The sequence below is a fragment of the Mustela erminea genome, chromosome 8, assembly GCF_009829155.1.
Source record: "Mustela erminea isolate mMusErm1 chromosome 8, mMusErm1.Pri, whole genome shotgun sequence".
Lineage (NCBI taxonomy): Eukaryota > Metazoa > Chordata > Mammalia > Carnivora > Mustelidae > Mustela > Mustela erminea.
The window spans coordinates 8,048,339-8,073,408 of NC_045621.1; the positions used below are offsets into that span (position 1 = coordinate 8,048,339).

General features: G+C 38.3%; 1 protein-coding gene across 2 annotated transcripts in view; it reads right to left on the reverse strand.

Annotated features, from left to right (window-relative positions):
- DNAH7 (dynein axonemal heavy chain 7) overlaps positions 1 to 25,070 on the reverse strand; it is a 252,745-nt gene that overhangs the window by 190,158 nt on the left and 37,517 nt on the right. For both annotated transcript variants that reach the window (XM_032354246.1, XM_032354245.1), the window contains 5 exons: positions 20,604 to 20,723; positions 9,062 to 9,245; positions 8,194 to 8,373; positions 2,998 to 3,270; positions 2,107 to 2,234 (listed from right to left, as the gene is read on the reverse strand). In XM_032354246.1, the coding sequence (XP_032210137.1) occupies positions 2,107 to 2,234; positions 2,998 to 3,270; positions 8,194 to 8,373; positions 9,062 to 9,245; positions 20,604 to 20,723 (885 nt within the window). The remainder of the gene's footprint in view (positions 1 to 2,106; positions 2,235 to 2,997; positions 3,271 to 8,193; positions 8,374 to 9,061; positions 9,246 to 20,603; positions 20,724 to 25,070) is intronic.

A 25,070-nucleotide genomic window follows, 5' to 3' on the forward strand; every position in this document is an offset into this window, starting at 1 on the left:
AATATGCAAATATTTCTTACTTATTTGGGTTGTAGCCCATATAATGATCTTACTGTAAGATTAAAAAAAAAAAAGTGGTAAAAGGTAAAAAAGGACCAGATAAAACAGGTAGAAATTTCTTAAAGACGATTGACTGCAGTGGGGTACCTCGGGTTTCAGGCGGTTAAGACTTTGACTCTTGATTCTGGGTCCGGTCATGATGTCAGGTCATTTGACTGAGCCCTGCCTCAGGCTCCCCACTGGGCATGGAGCCTGCTTAAGATTCTCCCTTTCCTTACCCTATCTCTCTCTCCTTAAAAAAAAAAAAGGAAGAAGAAGAATGGCTGTGAGGTGGAGAAAGAAACAGCATGGTTGTGAATTTGGGTTGAAGTGGGGAGTGTGGAAGAAGAAACAGGGTTCTGAAGATGGTTGTAAGTTTGAGAGGCAGAATCCACAGCAGAGGAGCGATTTTTAGTGAGATACAGAGGACATGGGCAACTGGTAGAACCAGCTCCAGAAGGACGGGCGCCAAGAGGGTTGAGCCCATAGGCAGAGAGAACTTTGAATGGTATGACAGACTCTTTCTCAAAAATATGGGGAGACAGGAATGAAGGGCTCTTGCAGAATTGAGGTGAGACACAGAGGGGCAAGAAGTTGAGGCACTTGTATCTGACTGGTTCTAATATTCCTGACATGTCCTTTGTACATCCCGTGTGTGGTGAGAGGCAAGGTTTGGAGAAAGAGGGGAAAAGTAGAATCAGCACAACCTCAGAAGGGACAGTTAAGAGACAGAGAAAATAGCTATGAAATTAAAATAAATATTTAACGCAGCATGAAGAGCTACAAGTAAAAGACATTTTCACTATTCTCCCAGAACTTTTAGAGGAAAAGTGCTTTTACAGTTGAATATGGGATTCTGGTTCCAGGACTGGCTGTGCAGGGACCCGTCCTGCCTCAGCCTTACCCCTCACTCCTCTTTCCAGCGACACAGATCAGTCCGTGTTCTTCAAATAACACCATCCGTTTTCACACCTCACACCCTTATATATGTTACTTTTTCTAGCTGGAATTCTTTTATTTACATTGTTCACCTGGTAGACTCCCAGTACTCATCCTCTAAAATGAATTCACATATCTTCTTCCTCGTAGCTTGCCCTGATTTTTCCCACTTGCCCAATCTCTGCTGTGAAGGACATTAATCATGTCCTTTTCCATTCTGTGTCTGTGGCTCAATCCAGCATTTACTGAACCTTATGGTAATTTCCTGGTTTGTATTTCTATTTCCCCTTAAGACTATAGCTTATAATAGTTATATGTAACTTATATATTATATTATTATAATAAATTAAATATATTATGTATTATAGTAGTTATATTCATATTTAGAATATAAGCACCTACTCTTGTGCTTAATACAAGCTTCCTTCAGGCTTTTTTACAGCCTGAATCTTCTTTTTAATGATCTATTTTTTCCTATAATACCATAACTATTACAAAATTTTTGATTGGGAGGGGGTGTCTTCCATGTGACTGATACCAGAAAAAAGGTTCTCAGAGCAACATGAACACCAATTGTTGATTCAAGACGAGTTCTACATCCTGCCTACATACAAAGGCATTCTATTTATACCTTAGCATTTCGTGAGTTTACTTAACATGAGCCAGTTATCCTAAAATTCCCCAGGTTATTAAAAAAATAAGTTTTTAGTTAAGACAACAAGTTATTAGCCTTGAAGAGTAATCCCAGTGAGTGAAATTCTAAATCTGAGGATCCATTAGGACCCAGGAAAACTATTGGGTAAATCCACTTTGAAAATCCATTTTGTGTATTGATTATACAAACTTAAAACTTAAAACATTAGTGATGTTAGAGAACATCTATCTGACTTGTGAAAACCAAACTGCAAACACTTCTTACTACCGCCTTATTTCAAGCAATCAGGAAGGTGCATTTGTGGTGAAAAACTAATAATAATCATAAAATGACAAAGCCAAGTAGAAGTAAGTGTGACATCATCTTCTTGGAGGGTCATTGATGACACTGTTCTAATCTAAAACTTCATTTGAATGACAATTGATCCTATCTAACAACACCCTGAAAAAAAAATATCAGTATCACATAAATACCTTGTATTTACTTCCTGATGATCTCGGAACATTTTAGCTATAAGTTTTCCGCAAATAAGTTCTGCTCGTTTCACCAAAGCTCTGATTAATTCCTCACAGCGCATTTCAAACATTCCTAAACGAATAGTCTGCAACAAGAAGTATTAAAAGTTTAATGAACATGAAAAGAAAAGATTCCCACAATTTTGCCTTTCTCACAATATTGTTTGGTGTGTGTGTGTGTGTGTGTGCATGTGTGTTTAATATGATGTAGGCAGGATTTTCTAACCTCCCATTTGCATTTTACAACCATCTTCTGGATAAATCTTCAAGAGTTTGTTATCTTGGAAGCCAATTCTATCTCAGGACAACAATGGACATAAGAATTTTGGAGAATTGAGTTATTGCTAAATAGACAGTGGGGGATTTAGATGTCGTATCTGCTCCGTACAGAACAGTAATGCGTATTTTGGGTGGAAATTTTGGAAACTATGAAAAAGGACAAACAAAAATCTTAAATTACCAGTCTCCTACGAACAGAAGTAATCACATTTTGGTGTGATTACCATATTTTCTGAAAGATTTATGAACACTAAAGCAAAAAAACAAAAACAAAACAAAACTAAGCTCTTGGAATCTTTGAGGGGACAAATCATATCAAGTACAAATTATGTAAAGCAGAAGTCAGACTTGAAGTACTAGACTTTCAGCTCTCTGGGGACAAGAACACTGTTTTGTCTACTTCTATATATCCTGGGTTTCCCACAATGCTCAGTTCATGGAGAGGCAATAAGTATTTTCCCTGTTGACAGTTATGGTCTGACTTTCACTGTATGATCTAAAAACATATCCTCATAAAACTGGGAAAAGATCCTAGTTACAAAGAACAGTTGTACAAAACGGACCCTTTACCTTTCTAGATGTGTACTGTATCTCCTCTATTAGTTTTTGATATTTGCGAATTTCTTGCATTATTTTCTCATAACTCCGGTTCTCTTCAAGGAAAGCATCAGCATCTTGCTCAGCTTTTCTGGTGATCAGGAAGTCATACTTGTCATAGAGTCTGAGGTGCTCCTTGGGTGCCACACTCTCTCTCTCTATCACTTCCTTCACTTTTTCTTTGTGGGCTTCGACAATTTCATCCAGAATTACTGGCTTCAAGGTTGTTGGTTTAGACTTACTTTCCTAAACAAAGGGAAAAATAACATTCATTTTAAAAAATAAAGGTAACTGTATCATTTATCTTTGTAAAAATGCCAATCTTACTGTGTGTATTTGTGTGTGTGTACACACACACATACATTCCTAAAGTCTTTTTTATTTATTTTAAGATCTTATTTATTTGACAGAAAGCGAGAAAGCACAAGCAGGGGGAGCATCAGGAAGAGGGAGAGGAAGCAGCAGACTCCCCACCGAGCAGGGAGCTTGGCTCGGGATGCAGGACTCGATCCCAGGACCCTGGGATCATGACCTGAGCCCAAGGCAGATGCTTAAATGACTGAGCCACCCAGGTGTCCCTCTTTTTTATTTTCTAATCTCTATAGAAAGAGATTCAGTCTAATAGTATATTGAACACCTAAGTTTCATGGACTTTTTTTGTTTTCCTTCAAGGCTACCTAGTTGTGTTTTGGGTTTTCTGTATGCATGAAAGAACTATCACTTGAAAATACACACAAAATAAAAACACCAAAACCCACATTGTATTTGTGCAATTAAAAGGTAGTGCTTGCATTGTACTTTATTTTTAAAAAGTAAGCCAGCTCAATGTCATATCATCATATTCTCTCATCACAGTACTTTTTCACCTTGAGGAGTAATCTGTCTAGAACAAAGAAAAATTGTTTACTCATTCATTGACCTTTGATCTTTGATTCTGTGAACAGCAACTAGAAGAAACTAAAATCCCTGGTTACAAAATGTGCATTCTGCTATCACCATTAGAATAATGAATGAGATAACAACTTTTAATAAGCAAACAAATCTCAATAGCTTGTCTCCTCTTTTCAAATAAGAGGGCAAGGATATGTGCCTATAGGGTTTATTATCCTGAACCAAGTTACACTTAAAAATATACCTGCTCTACCTTTCATTTGGAAGAAGGGATTTTTCACTCTAACAAACAAAAATTATGATCAGTAGTGGATATTCTAGAGCATTCACTAGATACTATTAAAGGATTCCTTAGAGAACTGGGTAATTTATTCAGCTATCCAGGATGCATTTGCCCGCCATGCCCTCTAGGGGGATTTTAGGAAATCATAATGGTTAGAATTAGACCCTTCTTGAGAACATTAGTGAATCCCACCGCCGCCACCACCACCACTACAACGCTGGGCTCAGTAGATGCTTGGTGCCATCTTTCCTGGGGCCAGCGGGGTGGTGGTGGAGGGGAGACTCTGAGCTAAAGAAATCTATATTGTGTACTGTACACAAAGTAATTATTGGATCTAATGCAAGCTCATCAATACTCATTATATAATATTTCTTAAACGTATTAACAGCCTGCCTATAGGTCTATCTTTCTAAACCTAATTTTTAGATTTTATTTATTTATCAGAGAGAGGGTGGGGAGGCAGACAGAATGGCAGGCAGAGGCAGAGGGAGAGGCAGGCTCCCCGCTGAGCAAGGAGCCCGATGTGGGACTTGATCCCAGGACGCTGGGATCATGACCTGAGCCGAAGGCAGCTGCTTAACCAACTGAGCCACCCAGGCGTCCCCAGAAAGTATAATTTTGATATGAATTCTAATCAGTTCCTATCAAGAGTTAAGGGAAATGATATTTTGAATGAGACAGCTCAAGTATTCGAAAGTCTATCAAAATAGATCATGAGATGGTGATATGCTTGGATTCACAGCATCTTGGGCCCTTGTAGGTTTGTCTTCCAGGGGGAGAGAAATGTATTTTAATTTCACTTTTAGTTTCTATCAAAGATTATGATAAGAACACCTCTACAACCCACTTCTGCCATTGCTGTCAAAGGTCATCAAAATCATGTTCAGTCATCTTACTCGAAGTACCTTCTACATCATTTCCAAACCTGATTACTAGCAAAATATCCCTAGATGATTCCGGCAACATATTTCTGAGAATGAGCTATCATTGTGAATCCACATGTCTAGGGGCAAGAAGTGGTGGTGGTAGATTTGTATTTTTAAAATATCACCAGGTGATGCTGATATGTAGGATTTCAGAACCATTACTCCATGTAAAATGTAAGACTCCTCTCTCAAAATCTGATAACAGGGAAAAAGACCTGAGCAGTTTAAATTAACTGCTTAATCCCAGTTAAAACTTGTCATGTATTCCTCCTCACTTCAGAAGCCAGGAAACTTAGAGCCATATTTTGTAACCATTAAATCAAAGTAACTATATTCATTCAAATGATGGTAATACTTTTCTCAACTCTGAGCATGCCTAGTAACAATTATTAACTCGTTCTATTTGTCTGTTTCATAAACTCCCTCAAATCCTTATTGAAAACTGGCAGGGTATGCCTGGAGAAAGATACAATAGCTGAACTGAAATTAAACAAAGGCCAAAGTAAACTACATTTCTCCAGAGACTTCTATTTATGACAATATGAGGACTCTATAACCTGAAAATAACTATCTAGTTCAAAATATATAAGAATGCCAGAAAAGATGCCAAATATAACTTTTCTAATGCATAGCTAGGGAAGCAAAATAAAATAATAGGGAAAGTCTAGGGGCTAAACGTGAGGGAACACATGAGTTGGGAGGTAATTATGTGCGGAAGTGAACAACTGCCCTAGAGACTGCTGATCCCTGGTGGTCTAAGCTTTGTTTTAATGAGTCTCTAGTAAGATGGGCCTACGTGCAAGGGAGGGGGTGGCAGAATGGCTGTTAGGAAACAAAGCCTCAAGCCTGAGCAGAGAGGAACGTCACATTGGCTACCCTCACAGAAAGCCAAGAATACCGAAAGGTGATAGAAAATTTCAGAATGCTGAAAGGTGACAGAACCTCTGAATGAGGAACCAACAACATCATGCTTTGATCTTGTTTTTTGGTGGAGAAGAAAAAAGACTGTCGCCTTAAGATTGTGACCACCAGCTTGTTCTCATGCAGACTTGGTAAGCATTCACACTGCCCGTGTTGTCCACAAAATCCTTGGCAAGAATTTTATTTAAAAAATGGTCTTTGGGGGGTGCCTGGGTGGCTCAGTGGGTTCAAGCTTCTGCCTTCAGCTCAGGTGATGATCCCAGGGTCCTGGGATCGAGCCCCGCATCGGGCTCTCTGCTCAACAGGGAGCCTGCTTCCCCCTCTCTCTCTGCCTGCCTCTCTGCCTGCTTGTGTCTCTGCCAAATAAATAAATAAAATTTAATTTAAAAAAAAAAAAAAAGGTTGTTGGTCTGGAGAGACCTCCAGAGTAACTGTGAGGAGAATATGCAAATTCGGGAGGAACCACCTTAAATTAAGGCCTTAAGGACTTCCCTGCATGAAGTTCTTACATGTATGAGCCCATAATGATAAAGGAAAAACACCCATAGAAATAAACCACCATGAGCAAGTGTCAGATCAGTGAATGGCGAAGTGAAAGAGAAATGAATATATGACTAAACACAGGCGACAATAAAGTGACAAGTCCCATGTGACAACTTACTGGAATTCCTAGAAAATAAAAATATTGAAAAAATAGAAACTTTATGATGAAGATAAATATCCTCATAATGGATAATTTCACAATCACAATGTTGAATAAAATAAAACAAGTCACTGATTACAAGAGGACTCCACATATATACACAGACAAGGAAACACTCAATGGAAATTGTTTAGGGATATGCAGACAGGTAGCAAGTGTATCTTAAAATTTTCAGATTAAGAACGACAAAATTCAAGATTATGATTGTTTTGCTAGAAGGCAGAAGCCGAGAAGGTGAGCAGGGAAGGGCGGCGGGGAGCGGGAAGAGCTTAAAGGCATCAGTAATATGACATTTCTCTAGCTAGACTGTAAGTACACAGGGGTAGCTGGATTACCACTTAAAACTACACACTCGTCTCCTGGACCTTTTCCTGTACATGAAATATTTGTGAACTATTTTAAAAATAAAAAAGAGGGGTGTCTGTGTGGCATAGTCGGTTTTAGCTCAGGTCATGATCTCATGGTCGGGAGATCAAGCCCCGTTTTGGGCTCTGTGCTCAGGACACAGTCTCCTTCAGGTCCTCTCTCCTTCTCCCTCCCCCTCTGCCTGCCCAGCTCATGTGCACATATGTGCTCTCTAAAATAATACTTTTAGGGACGCCTGCGTGGCTCAGTGCGTTAAAGCCTCTGTCTTCATCTCAGGTCATGATCCCAGCATCCTTGGGATCAAGCCCTGCATCAGGCTCTCTGCTCGGCAGGGAGCCTGCTTCCTCCTCTCTCTTTGCCTGGCTCTCTGCCTACTTGTGATCTCTGTCTGTCAAATAAATAAATAAAATCTTTAAAAAATAAATGAATAACTAAATAAATAAAATAATATTTTTAACCCACTGCGCCACCCAGGCGCCCCTTAAAATAATATTTTAAAAAAATAAAATAAGAAGGAAATGAGAAAGCTACTGATTGGACTTACAAAGTTTGAAAACCTTTTAAGTTAAGGAATTATCAGACATGCTCGACTTGTATACTAGACTGCAGTAGCTCCCGTTGAAATACACAAGTTCAGCATAGCTTTGCTAAGTAAATGGCCAGAGAGAGAAGCGAAGTAGAATCTGTGATTTGAGAGTACAGACACTAATGCTGATGGGAAAAGGTATATGAGGAGAGTAACCAACTGGAGGACCGTCTGAAAGAGCTAGAGAAGTATCAGGGGCTGTGCAGCATGGCATGAGTACCACAGCCAACCCTGACTGCCTGCCTTAAACCTGAGCACAAACTTTAATTCCTTCCCTTAAGAAAAGTTTCAGTCCAATGCAAGACTAGACTAAGTAACTAAGTATATTGTAATGGAAATACTGTATTTTTTAATTAAAAGCTTCTCATAAGCCAATGTTGCCAAGCCATTTATATTCCGCACGGCAGAGGATACAGGTCTATGCCTTTTAGAAGTTGTTTGAAATGAATGTCATCATGAAAATTCAAGCAATCAGAATATCCCTGTTACTTACCCACTTGGAATACAGTTTTGTCTCAACTCTTGGCACAAAACTGACAGCCTTAATCATGGTATCATAAACATTTAGAAGGATGTCTCTATAGTCACTGAACTCAGGTTCAAACTTAATGGTGTCATTTTCAAGAATCAGCCTCATGATGAAACCGGGATGTTCAAAAGCTCTAACAGAATCCTGCCAAAAAAAAAAAAAAAAAAAAGTATACATGTATGTGAGTATATACATATATATGTATATATTCATATATATATATATATATATATATATGAATATATGAATGAATGGGGAGAGACTAAGCAGTGCAGTGGTCCCAGTTAGAACTCATGGGTTCTCACCTTTCCTCTTATGCCCTAGACAGTTAAGCCAATGAGGAGGTCTACTAGAAAGTGCAAGAGCACTTCCCAGCTAGACATGTTGGTGTTTAGTACCCACCAGGCCTACAGATCAACCAGAGTTGGGGTCAAGGTTTCAGAAAAAGGAGGATGTGCATAGCAGTGGGGCTCTGGAGTCATGCAAGAAAGAGCCTATGAGAACATTCAGATTCCCAGGCCCAGCTCATACTCAAACAGGACCTTCTCCCAGAAAGAAGAGAGTTCCTTGCAGAAACCTCCCCCAGCCATCATGGCCCAAATTTCCCAATGAGAAGAGTTTTCACTTCTCTTCACTAATCCTCACCAACTAGGTGATACCCGTACATCCTGAATATTCAGGTTGTTACTAAGTGTTTTTAAACAGCTAAGTGATCTGAAGATGTACTTCTTCTTCCACTGGTAAAGGGCTTTTTTTTTTTTTTTTTTTTTAATCTTCTTCCTCTTGAAAATAAATTAGTGGTTGAGTAGTGGTGTTATGGCACCATACTTACTGGTGGTTGTGCTATTAAGTCTGTGAAATCCTGCATGGAGACCAAAGTGAGTTCTTGCAGCTGTAAAGTCATAAGCGTAGCTGCGCAGTTGAAAAAAGATTCCAATTTGGCACTGCTGTCACTAGTTGGCAATTGCTTTTTTTTATTACCTTGGTAATAAATATTCTGAACTTCTGGAAACCACCTTGAAAGCACAAAAGACTTTTAAAAGTTAATACTTCCAGTGAATCACTCCTCTTACGTTAAGCATTAATAGTAACTTCTGGACATCCAAAGGTCTTCATAGAGAGCTCTATTGCTAAGACATTATCTACCCTCTGAAATGTAAGCACTAGCGTACTTCAATTTTTCTAGGAAAAGAAATTTTAATCAAGGCCAAGAGAAGATGACTCAACAATGTGATGTGGTGAGGAAAAAAAGAAAAAAACCCAACAACATCAAAAAATAAACCCTGACTCTAACTCCTGAAACTATGCTTTCTGTACTTTTTGAATAAAAGTTTATTGGATATTACAAAATACTATGCACCAGTCTCCAAAATGTTCTTTAGGGAATGGATTTGTTAGTATAAAGCTAAAATGTAAATAGCTGCTTAAACCAAGAGAGAGCTTATTTAGTTCAACTCACTTGGTACTATATGTTATTCTGTTTCACAATGACTTGAAAACAAGACAAATCAATAAAATCAAGTGTATTATTTTATTCCCCTTATTGTGAAACCCTGAAAGAATGACTGATTTAGAACAAAGTCTCAAACGTGTATGTAACCTTGTAATAGAAATGTAAATTCACATATAGATACATAATAAGTTTTTAGCTTATAAAACCACTAAAACTACAAAATTAAGGAATACCGATACTTCTTTCATAAGAGATCATGAATTTTTTTTAAATGGCAAATTCACATATAGATACATAATAAGTTTTTGGTTTATAAAACCACTAATACTACAAAATTAAGGAATACTGAATCTTCTTTCATAGGAGATCGTGAATTTTTTTAAAAACATAGTCCATATACTTTCAGGAGTTGCCAAATCCTTTCAATAAATATCTCAATTTTAAATGCATGTATTCATTTCTTTAACAAATATGTGTTTAATGTCTACATGCTAGAAACAGTTTCATGGGAAATGTAAAAAGATATGACATCATCTCCTATCTCTTATAAAAAAAGGCAATGAGTCATAGCAGAAAAACAGTCTTGAAGTCAACGGATGGAGATATAATTTTCCATGTAAGTAACAGAGAAGGGTTTTATAATGAAAATGGCGATTTCATTGATAGATGGCAATGGAATGAGAAGGACCGTGAGGAAAGGATCTGAAGTAGAAGCGGGATAATAAGAAAAATAGGTGGGTAAGTGGGGCTAATTTATCCAATAATTTCATTGTCTATAATAGAAGTGATAGAGAGATTTCTTCCAAGAAGATAGAAAGAAAGAAGTGGGGGGAAGTCTGAGAGGACTTTAGTAGAATTGGGAGCTGAACACGAGAAGTTGGGACAGCCTCACTCTCTAAAATGAGGCCATGGCAGATCTTTCTGCAGTAAGGTGTCCTTGTGGAAGCAACAGAAAATGAGGAAAACTAACAAATACTATATAGAGAAGAGTAATGCTACATTAAGAAAGGGGACCGAGAAACTTCCGGTAGTTTGGACAAGAGATGGAGTAAGTTTGGAGCTACAGAACTGGAAAACGAACAAATAAAAAGATATGTTTTAAAAATTATTCTGTCATTGTCCCAAAGATATTTACGGGGATCCCTATTATGTACAAAACACTTTGTGCAAAATATTAGTCAGTCTCCAAAGTGCCTTGAGGCTAAGAGAGGGAGGAAAAGATGAACACATAAATACATATTACAAAAGAAAGGCATTAAAAGAGAATAAAGGGTCAGAGGTATTTAGAAGAAAGTGATCATTTTTAAGGGGTAGCAATAGAGATTTCATAGAAGACGGATCATTTGAGCTGGGTACTGAAGGGCAGAAGAGAGGCTTCTCCAATAATGAGCCACATCAAGTACTGTAAATAGCATAAATCATACTATTTTGCTGATGGTATTCAAGAGGTTTTTTTTGTTAAATTTCCTTAACCTCTGATTCAGTTTGATAGAATTATGTGTGAAGATGGTAATGCTAAGAGTCACAAGTTTAAGAAGAAAGCAACTAAACAACTTCCAAATGTTCCTAGAATTCCCATCCCACAGATGAAAACAAAGAAGAGTCACTAATTTTTTTTAAAAATCGATAATTGGTTAAAAAGGAGAACAAAGAGACTTTATCCACTGAATACTTAACAGTTATAGACTGATGTTAGAAGTTATGTCTTCTTTAATTTAACAGGACTATTTCTCCAGGCATGGCCCAAGGTGAAAGTCTTTTCAGACCTGAGAATAGAAGCGCTAGGTTAGGTCCAGGTTGCAGAAGACCTTAAAAGGTAGGTTTAGAAATGGTGACTTATTTTGTCAACAAAAGGGAAGCACTAAATTAGGGGTTAGGACATGTCACATGACGGTGGTTTGTAGGCTACACAGGAGGCTAAAAGAGCCCAGCAAGGGTAGTTGCAGTGGGAATAAAAAGGCATATGCAAGAAAGAGGCTTCTGAGCGAAGATCAAGAACAGTTCGTGGTCCTCAGTCTAAAAAACATAAAAGGATTCAAAACATAAAAAATCATAAATCAGTAACAGAAGGACACTCTGGCAATATATAACTACATAGAAATGAAACAACACAATCCTGCATGGCCAGTCAAAAAGGAATTCATATGGGAAATCAAAAAATAATTTGAGATGAATGAAAATGAAAACAGCATTTACCAAAACTCACAGAACACAAAGAAAGCAGTGACTGGAGGAAGTTTATAGATGTCAACGGCTACATTAAAAATGAAAAAAATCTTAACTCAGTAACTAAATTCCACTAGAAAATGGAAAAAGAGAAAACTAAACTCAAAACGAGGAGAAAGGAAGAAATAAAGATTTGAGAAGGGGAAAAAATAGAGAATAAAAAAAGATAGAGAAAATCAACAGACCCAAAATTTGGTTTTTAAAAAGATCAGCAATATTGGGGAGGAGCAAGATGGCAGAGGAGTAGGAAACCCAAATTTTATCTCATCCCAGGAATTCATTTAGTTACCAAATCATTCTGAACACCTACAAACTCAACAGGAGATCAAAGAAAAGAATAGCAGCAATTCTATGAATGAATCTGGAAGGTAGGACTGCGAAGAAGAGAACCCTGGGCAATATTAGGGAAGAGAGACCACAGGGGAGAGAGAGCTTCTATCATCCGGCTACAGGCAAGTGATAGAGCAGTGGAGCAAAACTCTGAACATTAAGAAGTCTGCTCCACTGAGGGACGTCGCTCCAGCGGCTGAATGGGGGGAGGGGTGAAACCCTCACTGGGACTGTGTGGTCTCAGGACCCTTGGGGTCACAGAAAGACTGGGCAGAGCTCAGTGGCACAGCTCCCAAGTACTGGAGAGGGGAAGCCAGCTGCAAAGACAGAGCCGAGGAGTGGGCTCTCAGCTCAGGGTTGTCATAAATCATTATCTGTGGCACAGTTGGGCCACTACTCTCCAAGGAGGGACCCCACAACTAGCAGATCTGGGGAGACTCTCCTTCCTCCACTGGGAGGAGCAGCATGGGATCCTCCACAGGAACCTGCTGAGTTTGGACACTCCAAATGGGGTCATGTGCCAAAGACAGAAATGCTCAGTCACAGGCCAAGTGAGCATGAAGTGTGGCCAGGGACCAGGGAGAGAGGAGTGATTGACTGCTTTTCTCTGAGGCCACACTGAGGACTGGGGCCCTGGCCTCTCACCTCCTCTGGGGCCAGCGACTGGGAGGCCACCGTTTTCATTCTCATTCTCCAAATCTATACAGAAAGCTTTCAGGGAACAAAAGCTACCAGGAGCAAACCCAAGTGGATTATTCTGCCTGGCCCCTGGCAAGGTCAATGCAACTCTACCTCAGGCAAAGACATGTGAAAATCAGTGCAATAGGCCCCTCACCCAGAAGATGATCAGCAAGAACATCCAGCCAAGACCAAGTTTACCGATCAAAGAGAAGTGCAAATTTCTAGCATTAGGGGAATATAGCACATAGAATTCATGGCTTTTTCCCCATGACTCCTTAGTCTTTCAAAGTTAATTTTTAAAACTTTGTTTTTTTCTTTTTCTATTTATTTTTCGAATTTTTCTTCAACTACCATCTTATCAATTCCTTTTTAAAAATCTTTTTAGATTTTCAGTTTTACAGTCATATTCTATCCCTTCATTGTATTTAATCTTATTTTTTTATATAAATATAAGTTTTTCTCTTTTAAAATTTTGGGATACACTTTCTTCTGACAGATGAAAATATACCCTAAACCTGGTATATGACTTTGTTCTCGTCTCCTGCCTGATCACATTCTCTTTTTTTTCCCTAATTTTTTTCTTTTTTTAATGAATTTCTTAACAATTCCTTTTTAAAATTCTTTTTAAATTTTCATCTTTATGGTCATATGCCATCCCTCCATTGTATTTACCCTTATTTTTGTATATATATAAGTTTTTCTTTCTTTAAAATTCTGGGAAGCAGTTTCTTCTAATAGACCAAAATACACCCCAGACTTAGTGTGTGGCTCTGTTCTATTCACCACCCTCTTCCCATTTCTTTCCCCTCCAGTTTCAGATCTCTTCTGATTTGTTTATATTTTTCTGAAGTCATTGTTACCCTTTTAGCATTTTGTTCTCTCATTCTTCTATTCTTCTCTGGACAAAATGACAAAACAGGAAAACTCACCTCAAAAAAGAAAGAAAGAAAGAAAGAAAGAAAGAAAGAAAGAAAGAAAGAAAGAAAGAAAGAAAGAAGGAAAGAAAGAAAGAAGGAAAGAAAGAAAGAAAGAAAGGACAAGAGGCAGTACTGACTGACGGGAGCTTAATCAATATGGACATTAGTAAGAACTAGAGTTCAGAATGAAAGATACTAGCTGGGCTTGGGAAAAGCATAAAAGATACCAGAGAATCCCTTTCTGGAGAAATGAAATAGCTAAAATCTAACCAAATTGAAATAAAAAAGGCTATTAATGAGGTGTAATTAAAAAAAGAGGCTCTAACTGCTAGGATAAATGAGGCAGAAGAGAGAATTAGTGATATAGAAGACCAAATGATGGAGAATAAAGAAGCTGGATGAAAGAGAGATAAACAACTACTAGACCACAGGGTCTAGTGACAAGAGATAAGTGACACAATAAGATAAAACAGTATTAGAATAATTGGGATATTAGAAGAAGAAATGGAGGGGACAGAAGGTATATTGGAGCAAATTATAGCAGAGAACTTCCCTAATTTTGGGGAAACAGGCATCAAAATCCAGGAGCCACAAAGAATCCCCCTCAAAATCAATAAAAATAAGCCAACCCCCATCATCTAATAGTAAAACTTACAAGCCTCAGAGACAAAGAGAAATGCTGCTGCCCCTCGGAACAATTTGTTACTTAAACTGTAACCCCTGGAGGATTTTACTAGTTACCAAGCACATTTAGATATGGCCTTAAGAAATACATATACTGGCAACAGGTCTTTGGGGAGAAGGATGATGTACGACCATGAAGCTGGGCAGCTGGTGATGCCTGGCTCACTCAGGGCGGAAGGCCACCCCTTCACAGAAGCTGGGCAGCCAGGAACACCTGGCCCGCCCAGGGCGGAAAGCCGCCTGCTTCAGGGAAGCCGAGCACCTGGGAACGCCCAGTCAGCTCAGGGTGGAACGGAAAACCGCCTGCTTCACTTATCCGTTATTGCTCCTTTCTCTTCCCAGAAGCACCTGTTGTTAGTTAGATGAGTCCTTTGAATTTGCTTGTTTAACTATTAACTCTATCCTTCTCCTTGTTGGTCTGCAAGACGTGACTAACGTTTGACCTTCACCAATCCTTCTGTTGGCTATTGTTTTCTATCCAATAAAAGTGAGACTGTGGAGTTGCTCGTGGCAGCAGTCCTTTTCAACTGTTGTCCCTTGCTCCCAATCTCTTGCAGCTGACTTGTTTGTACCTAATTCTTCTCTCGTCACTGACTGGAAGCAGCAGAGAAAATATCAAAAGCAGCCCAGGACAAGAGGTCTGTAACCTACAGTGGTTGAAACATTAGATTGGCAGCAGACTTATGGCAGCCTGCCAGGTCAGAAAGGACTGGCACAATATATTCAGAGCATTAAACAAGAAAAGCATGCAGCCAAGAATACCATACCCAGCTAGGCTATCACTGAAAATAGAAGAAGAGATGAAAAGCTTCCAGGACAAACAGAAACTAAAAAAAAATTGTGAACACCAAATCAGCCCTACAGCAAATATTGAAAGGGGTCGTCTGAGCAAAGAGAGAACCTTAAAGTAACAGACCAGAAAGGAACAGAGACAATATATAGTAACAGTCACCTTACAGGCAATACAGTGGCACTAAATTCATATCTGTTAATAGTTATCCTGAATGTAAGTGGGCTAAAAGCCCCAATCAAAAGACAAAGGGTATCAGATTGGATAAAAAAATAAGACCCATTGATATGCTGTCTACAAGGGACTCATTTTAGACCCAAAGACATCTCCAGATTGAAAGTGAGGGGGTGTAAAACCATTTACCATGCTAATGGACATCAAAAGAAAGCTGGGGTGGCAATCCTTATATCAGATAAATTAGATTTTAAACCAAACACTATAATACGAGATGAGGAAGGACACTATAGCATACTCAAAGGGTCTGTCCAACAAGAAGATCTAACAATTTTGAATATCTATGTCCCTAACAGAGGAGCAGCCAATTATATAAACCAATTAATAACAAAATCAAAGAAACACATTGATAATAATACAATAACAGTAGGACATGAAAACCCCCCTCACTGAAATGGACAGATCATCTAAGCAAAAGATCAACAAGGAAATAAAGGCTTTAAAGGACACACTGAACCAGATGTACTTCACAGATCTATTCAGAACATTCCATCCCAAAGCAACAGAATACACATTCTTCTCTAGTACACATGGAACATTCTCCAGAATAAATCACATCCTAGGTCACAAATCAGGGCTCAACTGGTACCAAAAGATTGGGATCATTCCCTGCATATTTTCAGACCATGATGCTCTGAAGCTAGAATTCAATCACAAGAGAAAAGTTAGAAAGAACTCAAATACATGGAGGCTAAAGAGCATCCTACTAAAGAATAAATGGGTCAACTGAGAAATTAAAGAAGAATTTTAAAAATTCATGGACACAAATGATAATGAAAACACAACTGTTCAAAATCTCTGAGATGCAGCAAAGGAGGTCCTAAGAGGAAAGTATATAGCAATACAAGCCTTTCTCAAGAAACAAGAAATATCTCAAATACACAACCTACCCCTTCCCCTAAAGGAGCTGGAGAAAGAACAGCAAAGAAAGCCTAAACTCATCAGGAGAAGAGAAATCATAAAGATCAGAGCAGAAATCAATGAAATAGAAACCAAAAAAACAGTAGAACAAATCAATGAAACTAGGAGCTTGTTCTTTGAAAGAACTAATAAGATTGATAAAACCCGGGACAGACTTATCAAAAAGAAAAGAAAAAGGACCCAAATTAATAAAATCATGAATGAAAGAGGAGCGATCACAACCAACACCAAAGATATACAAACAATCATAAGAACACATTATGAGTACCTATATGCTAGCAAATTAGACAATCTGGGAGAAATGGATACATTCCTAGACAAGTATAAACTACCAAAACTGAACCAGGAAAAAAAAATAGAAAACCTGAACAGACTCACAATAAATAAGGAAATTGGAGCAGTAATCAAAAATCTCCCAAGAAACAAGAGCCCAGGGCCAGATGGCTTCCCAGGGGAATTCTACTAAACATTTAAAGAAGAATTAATACCAACAAAAACTATAGGCCAATGACCCTTACGCACATACACACGAAAATCCCCAACTCAATCCAACAGCATATAAAAGGAATTATACTCTATGGCCAAGTGGGATTGGGATTTATCTCAGGAATCAGATTAGTTCAGTACATGAAAACCAATGTAATGTATTAATAAAGTAGAAAAATCTATTTCAGCTGCAAAAAAAAGCCACACACACACACACACACACACACACACACGGCAAAATCTGTGGTCTTATATGATAAAAACAATCAACAAACTAAGTATGAAAGGGAAATTCCTTAACCTGATAAAGGGAAATTACACAGCTAACTAAATGCTGAAAGACTGAAAGCCTTCCCCTAAAATCAGGAACAAAACAAGGATCTCTGCCCTTGCAACTTCTTTCAACACTATACTGGAGAGTCTAACCAAAACAATTAACCAAGGACAAGAAAAAACCACACAGATAAGAAATGAAGAAGTAGAGCTGTCTATTTGCAGATAACACAATCATATATATATATCTATATATAAAAGATATGAAGTTTACACATAACCGCCCCCAAAAAAAATCATTGGTACTAATAAACAAGTTTAGCAAGGGTGCAGGATACAAGATCAGTATACAAAAAGATAATTAGACTTTATCAAAATTAAAAATATTTGTGCCTCAAGATGCCTGGGTGCCTCAGTCAGTTAAGCAACCAACTCTTGATCTCAGCTCAAGTCTTGATCTCAAGGTCATGAGTTCAAGCCCCATGTTAAAAAAAAAAAAAATACCTCAAATTTATGCCTATCAAGAAAATGAAAGGATCAACCACATAATGAGAGAAATATCTGCAAATCGTGTAACTGAGGGCTTAGTATCCAGAATATATCAAGAACTCTTAAAATTCAACAATAAAAAGATTACTCAATACAAAGTAAGCAATGATCTGAATAGACATTTATCCAAACAAGATAAACATATGGACAATAAGCATTTGAAAAGATACTCAATATAATTAGTCATTAGGGAAATGCAAATCAAAACCTCAGTAAGATAGAACTTAACATCTACTAGGATGACTATATATAATCAGAAAGATGGACAGTAACAAGTGTCGACAAGGATGTAGAGAAAGTGGAATCCTCATACATTGTTGGAAGGAACATAAAATCTAACAAACGCTTTAGGAAACACTGTGGGAGTTCCTCAAAAAGTTAACCATAGAGTTATTATATAACCCAGTAATTCTACTCCTAGGTATCTACCCAAAGAGAACTAAAAACATGTTTATAAAAATGTTCATAGCAGCATTATTCCTAATAGACAAAAGATAGTAACAACACAAATGTCCATCTACTGATGAGTGGATAAACAAAATGTGTTAGATCCATACAATGAGATATCATTTGGGGGGCACCTGGGTGGCTTAGTGGGTTAAGCCTCTGCCTTCGGCTCAGGTCATGATCTCAGATCCTGGGATGGAGCCCCACACCGGGCTTTCTGCTCAGTAGGGAGCCTATTTCCCCCTCTCTTTCTGCCTGCCTCTCTGCCTACTTGTGATCTCTCTCTCTCTGTCAAATAAATAAATAAAATCTTAAAAAAAAAAAAAAAAAAGAAGAAATATCATTTGGCCAGAAGAAGAAATGAACTATTGATATATGCTATAACAGGGTGAACCTTGAAAATATCATGCTTAGTGTATGAAGTGAGACATAAATGAATACATATTATATCATTTCGCAGAGATGAAATGTTTAGAATGGGGACAGAAAATGTACTAGTGATTGTCAGGCCATGTTGGAGGGGAAATCGGGAATGACTGATAACAGATAAAACGTTTCTTTTGGGGGGTGATAGAATTAGTGGTGATCACTGCAAAACCTTTGAATATATTATAAACTACTGAAATGTACACAAGAAGGTGGTGATTTTATGGTGAGTGAATTATACCTCGATTTTAAAAAGTAGTTAGCAATACACTGACTATGGCTGGAGGCAGGGTAGGGGTGGTAAAGATGTAGACGATAAGCAACAGATAGAAAAAGTCACAAAGTTTTCAGCTTGGCCTGGGAATGGTCTAGAACAAGAAGAGTAGCATGCTTGGAAGAAAGAATTACCACTGTAATGGAAATGCTAATATTTAGATGCTGACGTGATATTCAACAGGAGACATATAGTATGAGGTTAGTAACAAAGGCCTAGAGCTCAAAAAACTTAAGATCTTGAGACAGATAAGGCAGATGAAACCTTGACATTGCCAGGATATAAAGAAGACTCACAAGAGTAAACACCTGAGAGGCCCCCACTCTTGGGAATAGTAAGAACAAGCACAGCGAGGAAACAAACAAACAAACAAACAAACAGAAAAACCAGAGGCACAGGGACCTAGAAAAACAGCTTCCAGAAGGCAGGGGTGATAAACCACAATAAATGCTGAATAGAAGCAGAGAATGAGTACTGAGAGAAGACATCTGGGTTTGGCGTAGATACCATAATTAATCATTTGCTAACTGTTTTTCCATTGTGGTAAGCTGGTGCTCTACCTTTTAGCCATGATAAACACATTCTGGTTCACTATTTAAAGCACAGTCAGAGTGTTTTCCCCTTAGAATAAATCAGGGAGCATTGAGGCTACAGCAAATCAATCTACAACTCTCCACAAAATTTTCAGCAAAGGTTTTATTCTGCTCTGTACTTTGACACCCAATTTACCAAAATTTATGGTGGTAATGTATTCCTGGACTATAACCCGAAGTTACCGATCAAGAAAATTTATCGGTTTTATGTCCTTAAGGGGTCATTTTCTTCTCTGTAATTAATTATGGGGTTTCATTCTATAGCTCTCATCTATTTGTTTATGTTAACTAAATACTAATATTAAATAAAATTCTAAAGTTCTTTCAAGTGACTTCAGACAAAGAATTTGATTCTAAAATATTGGAGAAAAACAACAAAGATGCAATCTTTAGCTATCAGGATGTATCTCTAAGTAACTTATGAAAATCATGAAACCATGCTGGAGTTTCATGCTCTCTGCTATCTGAAATTTGAGCTAATTTTAACATCCTATTTATAATAACTCAACAACCCATGATAGAAACATTTTCCTGTATTGTTTCAGAGCATACTGTCTGGCACCTACATTGGTAATTATCATATGTGACTATTCCATTTTTAAGAGTCGAGCCAAGATGTTTAATTATCATGTGATAAGTCTAACCTCTCAGTGTGATCGTAAACTCCTTTAAAAAATATATTTTCCCTACCTAATAGTGCTTTAAACTTCTTTCATTCCCCATCCAAAAGCAAAATGAAAGAGGTAGAGTGCCTTAAATGTAATATTAATAGTAGATGTCGAATATCTAGCAAATGGATTAGTTGATGATCATTCTCTCCATGGTATTCAACCCCTCTCACAGAGCAGAAGTAGAAACCAGAATTGAGAGAAAAAAACATAATCATTTTAGTTCCTTCACAATCTATGTTGTGTAGAACATCTGGGTAGACAGTACAGACCAATTCAGTTAAAGACACTATACTTAGTTCTTGAACAGAAGTAATTACAAACTTGTTAAAATCAGATTTTCTAAATGCAGTTAAAATGTAGTTCCCCGCCAATAACATTTTTAAATTTGTGCTTTCCTCCATGAAATTTTAAAACTTTACATTTTAAGGAGAGTCTCTTTAGCAGATTCCATGTGTTTCATGACAATGGTCTGAAATATTGACAGTTCTAATGCATCCTGGCGATTATGAAATTCTTCTACATCAACTAAACGTAATTTTCTGCAAGACATAAAAATAAACAATAATTAAGGCAGGAGATTTTTTTGCATTAAATATTTTTGTTAACTGATCTCAAAAATATAATATTCCTCGGTTTTATCATTAAAATTTGTGTTTAATAAAATTAAATAGTTAAGAACATAAAATTTTTAAAATTTTAATTTTTAAAATAATGTAATTAAATTTGATAAGAACACAACATAAGATTATGAAACACTATTGTGAAGTAAAACAGACTTGAAATAACTGGGATTTGGTAGAAAATTTAGACTGATTTTTGCTTTCAAATCAGAATAATTGCAACAGGAAAAGAGGTAAAGCTCAAAGCTTAAGAAAGCTCACTATACCTGAAACAAAATTGTACCCACTCTGGAAAGAAAGTAACCTTGCATTTTAGGGAGCCATGTAGTGGGGGAATTCTCATACCTGATTAAGACCTAATATATCAGTCTTTTGATCCTGTCTGGTTTTGACTTTTATTATGTTCAGTTACCAACATACAGTACACCATTAGTTTTTGATGTAGTGTTCAAGGATTCATTATTTGTTTGCTCATCACATCATCTAGTTATCCTATCCCCCACCTCCCTCCCTTCTGTAACCCTGTTTCTTTTGTGGAATCCAGAGTCTCTCATGGTTTGTCTCCCTCATGAATTTTAAGAAAACATAGTGCTTCCTCTAGTCAACAGTTTCCCACACACCTTCTTTTCTGACTACAGTGCTATGGATCTTTGTTATGTACATGACTTACACATTTAAGAAGTTTCTATTGTGGGCTCTATGCTGGATGTGGACCCCAATTCAAAAAAATAATAATAATTTTCTGTTGGGGAAATTGGGCAGCCACATGCAAAATAATGAAATCGAACCCTTATCTTATACCATACTCAACAATGAACGCAAAATGGATTCAAGGCAGGAATGTAGAACCTGGAACCATAAAACTCCTAGAAAAAAACATGGGTGATACATCCCTGGACACAAGTGTTGGCAATGATTTTTTGGATCTGATGCTAAAAGCAAAGGCAACAAAAGCAAAAAATGAACAAGTGTCACTACATCAAACTAAAATGCTTCTGCACAACAAAAAATCAACCATTAACAAAATGAAAAGGCAATCTATTGAATGGGAGAAAATATTTGCAAATCATATACTGAAAAGGGGTTAATATCAAAAATTTATAAAGAACACATAAAACTCAATAGAAAAAAATCTGATTAAAAAATGGGCAGAGGATCTGAATAGACATCGTTCTAAAGAAGACATACAGATAGCTAACAGGTATATGACAAGATGTTCACATTACTAATCATGAGGGAAATACAAATCAAACCACAGTGAGATTGTCCCCCCACACCCGTTAAAACGGATATGAAAAAAGGACAGGAAATAACATGCATTGGTGAGAATGTGGACAAAAGAGAATCCCTGTGCACTGTTGCTGGAAATGTAAATTGGTGCAGCTGCTATGGAAAATAATACAGGGTTCCTCAAAAAGTAAATAATAGAACTACCAGATTATTATACACCAATTCTACTTCTGAATATTTATCTGAAGAAAATGAAAACACAATAAAAGAATAATGTACACCCATGTTCATTGCATTATTTCTAATAGCCAAAACATGGGAACAATCTAAATGTCCATTGACGGGTAAACAAAATGTGGTGTACATATATACACAGTGGAATAATATTCAGCCATAAAACAGAATGAAAGCTTTCCATTTGAGGCAACATGGATAGAGCCTGAAGGCATTATGCTAAGTTAAATAAGTCAAATATAGGAAGACAAATAAAGAACTTTATAAACTCCTATGTGCAATCTAAAACGACAAAAACTGAGCTCACGGATATAGAAAACAGATTGGTGGTTGCCGGAGGCAGGGGATGGACGGTGGGCAACATAAGCTTCACTTTCTTAGACATCTTCCTTTTATTTTTAGTTTTTTAAATATTTTATTTATTTATTTGTCAGAGAGAGAGAAAGAGCACAAGCAAGGGGAGAAGCAGGCAGAGGGAGAAGCAGGCTCTCTGCTGAGCAGGGAGCCAGATGTGGGACTTGATTCCAGGACCCAGGGATCATGACCTGAGCCAAGAGCACATGCTTAACTGCCTGAGCCACCCAGGTTCCCAACATCTTCCTTTTATATTCAACTACTGTAGTTCCTAGCCTATGGCAATTTCCACATATATGTACCTACAAGCTATACATACATCTTCATATATGCACACTACTTTTCAAGCAAAAATGCCCATATGCTATGTAGGCTGTGACGTATTACAGATGCTCTGTCTGACACTCGGCGGGCTCAGTCAGTGTCACTACTGAAGCACAGGCACTTGCACCTTCTGTCTACAAGCATCCCCTTTCAGCTTCCCACACTCTTGCATTTCTGCAGTCGTTCAGATGACGTTTGCATCACCATTCTCCATACCTCTGCCACACACAGAGATGTCCCATACTTTCAACACCTGCTGAGAGCCCAAACACTTTTCATCTAGAGGAAGGATGCCCTTTATAGTCAACGCTGGCTCCTACTCTGAGAGGCAGTGCTGCTGACTGCCTGCCCCACTCAACATTCTCATAGAGTGAAAATGACTCATGTCTACGAGGGCAACATTGGAATTGGTGGAGTCCTCTTCCTACCCACAGACTGCAAAGCTTCTTTCTCATTTGTCTTCACCCCAGATGCCCTGAGGTTTGCTTCAGTTGCTGCTACTAATACTTCTGCCACTATGACCATGGACAACAGGTTTGGGCATATCCATTGTTTACTGTTTTGTTTTGTTTTTTATCTCAACTTTGTTCCCTTTTTCTTCCCCTTCATTTTCTTGTCTCTTGCCTCCTGACGTTGGCCAACAAAGTCTAGCCCGTTGTGGACAGTACTAGGCACTACAGCCTCACCCGCCTGCATCCACTTCAGTGTGTCCTGGCAATTCCAAAGAGATCCATATCTATAAATGGATATTAAAAAAAAAACACTGGCATTGTTGTGAAAATGAAATATATATATCACTGTATGAAAACATCCTTCGTGAGAGCGATACTATACAATGTGACCTCATGACTGCATGCAAAATTAAATCATGGCCAAATTTAAGCAAAGAAGTCCACATTATACAATGGAAAGCTAAAAGATGTTCTAACAGTATTCAGTCTGACCAACAAAAGCCATTTTTATGCTATGGATATGTGTGCCTGTGTGTGGATGCACATAGGTATTTGATAATATGAGTACACATAAAAATAATGAAAGATATCCCACTAGATGGTTATCATGGGTCTTTAGACTGGTGGAAAGGAAGGCAGAGATGAGGAAAAGAAAGGCTGCGGGAAGTCAGGCAAAGTAAAGACTGCACTTAAAAAGTATATATGAGGGACACCTGGGTGGCTCAGTTGGTTAAGCCGCTGCCTTCAGCTCAGGTCATGATCCCAGCGTCCTGGGATCGAGTCCTGCATTGGGCTCCTTGCTCCGCAGGGAGACTGCTTCTCCCTCTGCCACTCTGTCTGCCTATGCTCACTCTCTCTCTCTCTCTGACAAATAAATAAATAAAATCCTTTTTTAAAAAAGTATATATGATCACATTTACATGTTTATGTAAAGTTACATATGTAGCTGCATATTTAATTAAAATTTGTTTTTTAAAAGGCAGACAGGGACAGAGCGAGGAAGGGGCGGGCCTTGGACAGCACAAATCATTCTACCTGTGAGAAAACAGAATGCCAGGGAGGACAAGGGGTGAAGAGAGAAGCTATAATCAGATGGTGGCAGAGCCCAGGCAAGGAGCTTGGCTTCCTAGAGCAGATGGCAGGGGTAGGGCTAGAAAGGTACGCTAAAGAGCCTAACTCTGGAAGGAGTTCAGAGAAGTTGGTTGGGGAGGTGGCCCTAGGGCATGTCCTGGGGTTTCCCAGGGTGGGGCCAAGAGCTGCCTTCTGCCACGGCCATAGCTTGAAAGACAGTAGCTTTCCTTCTGCTGGTTTTGGGAGGCAGAAAAATGTGCCCACTTGCTGCGCCCTTCGGCCCACAGCATACATACAGTAGAAACCAGGAGACCCTGGAGAGCGGGTCACTTGTCACAAGGGCTGCAGATGTAGGGGTTGAAAATGTTGGGGTGGGGGTGGGTAAGACCACCTGGGACACAAGATGCCTCCTCTGGCATAAGGCAGGACTGATCCAGGTTCTGAGGTTCCTGAAGGAAGGCCTTCTTTAAGAAAAATAAATATAGATTTGTATTACTTTTGTACATTTTCTAAAACCATGTCTACGGGTGCACGTTGCTAGGATGCCCACCAGTGCCTTAGAAGAGGTCATGCAAGGGTGGGCGGGAGCATGAAGTAGCAG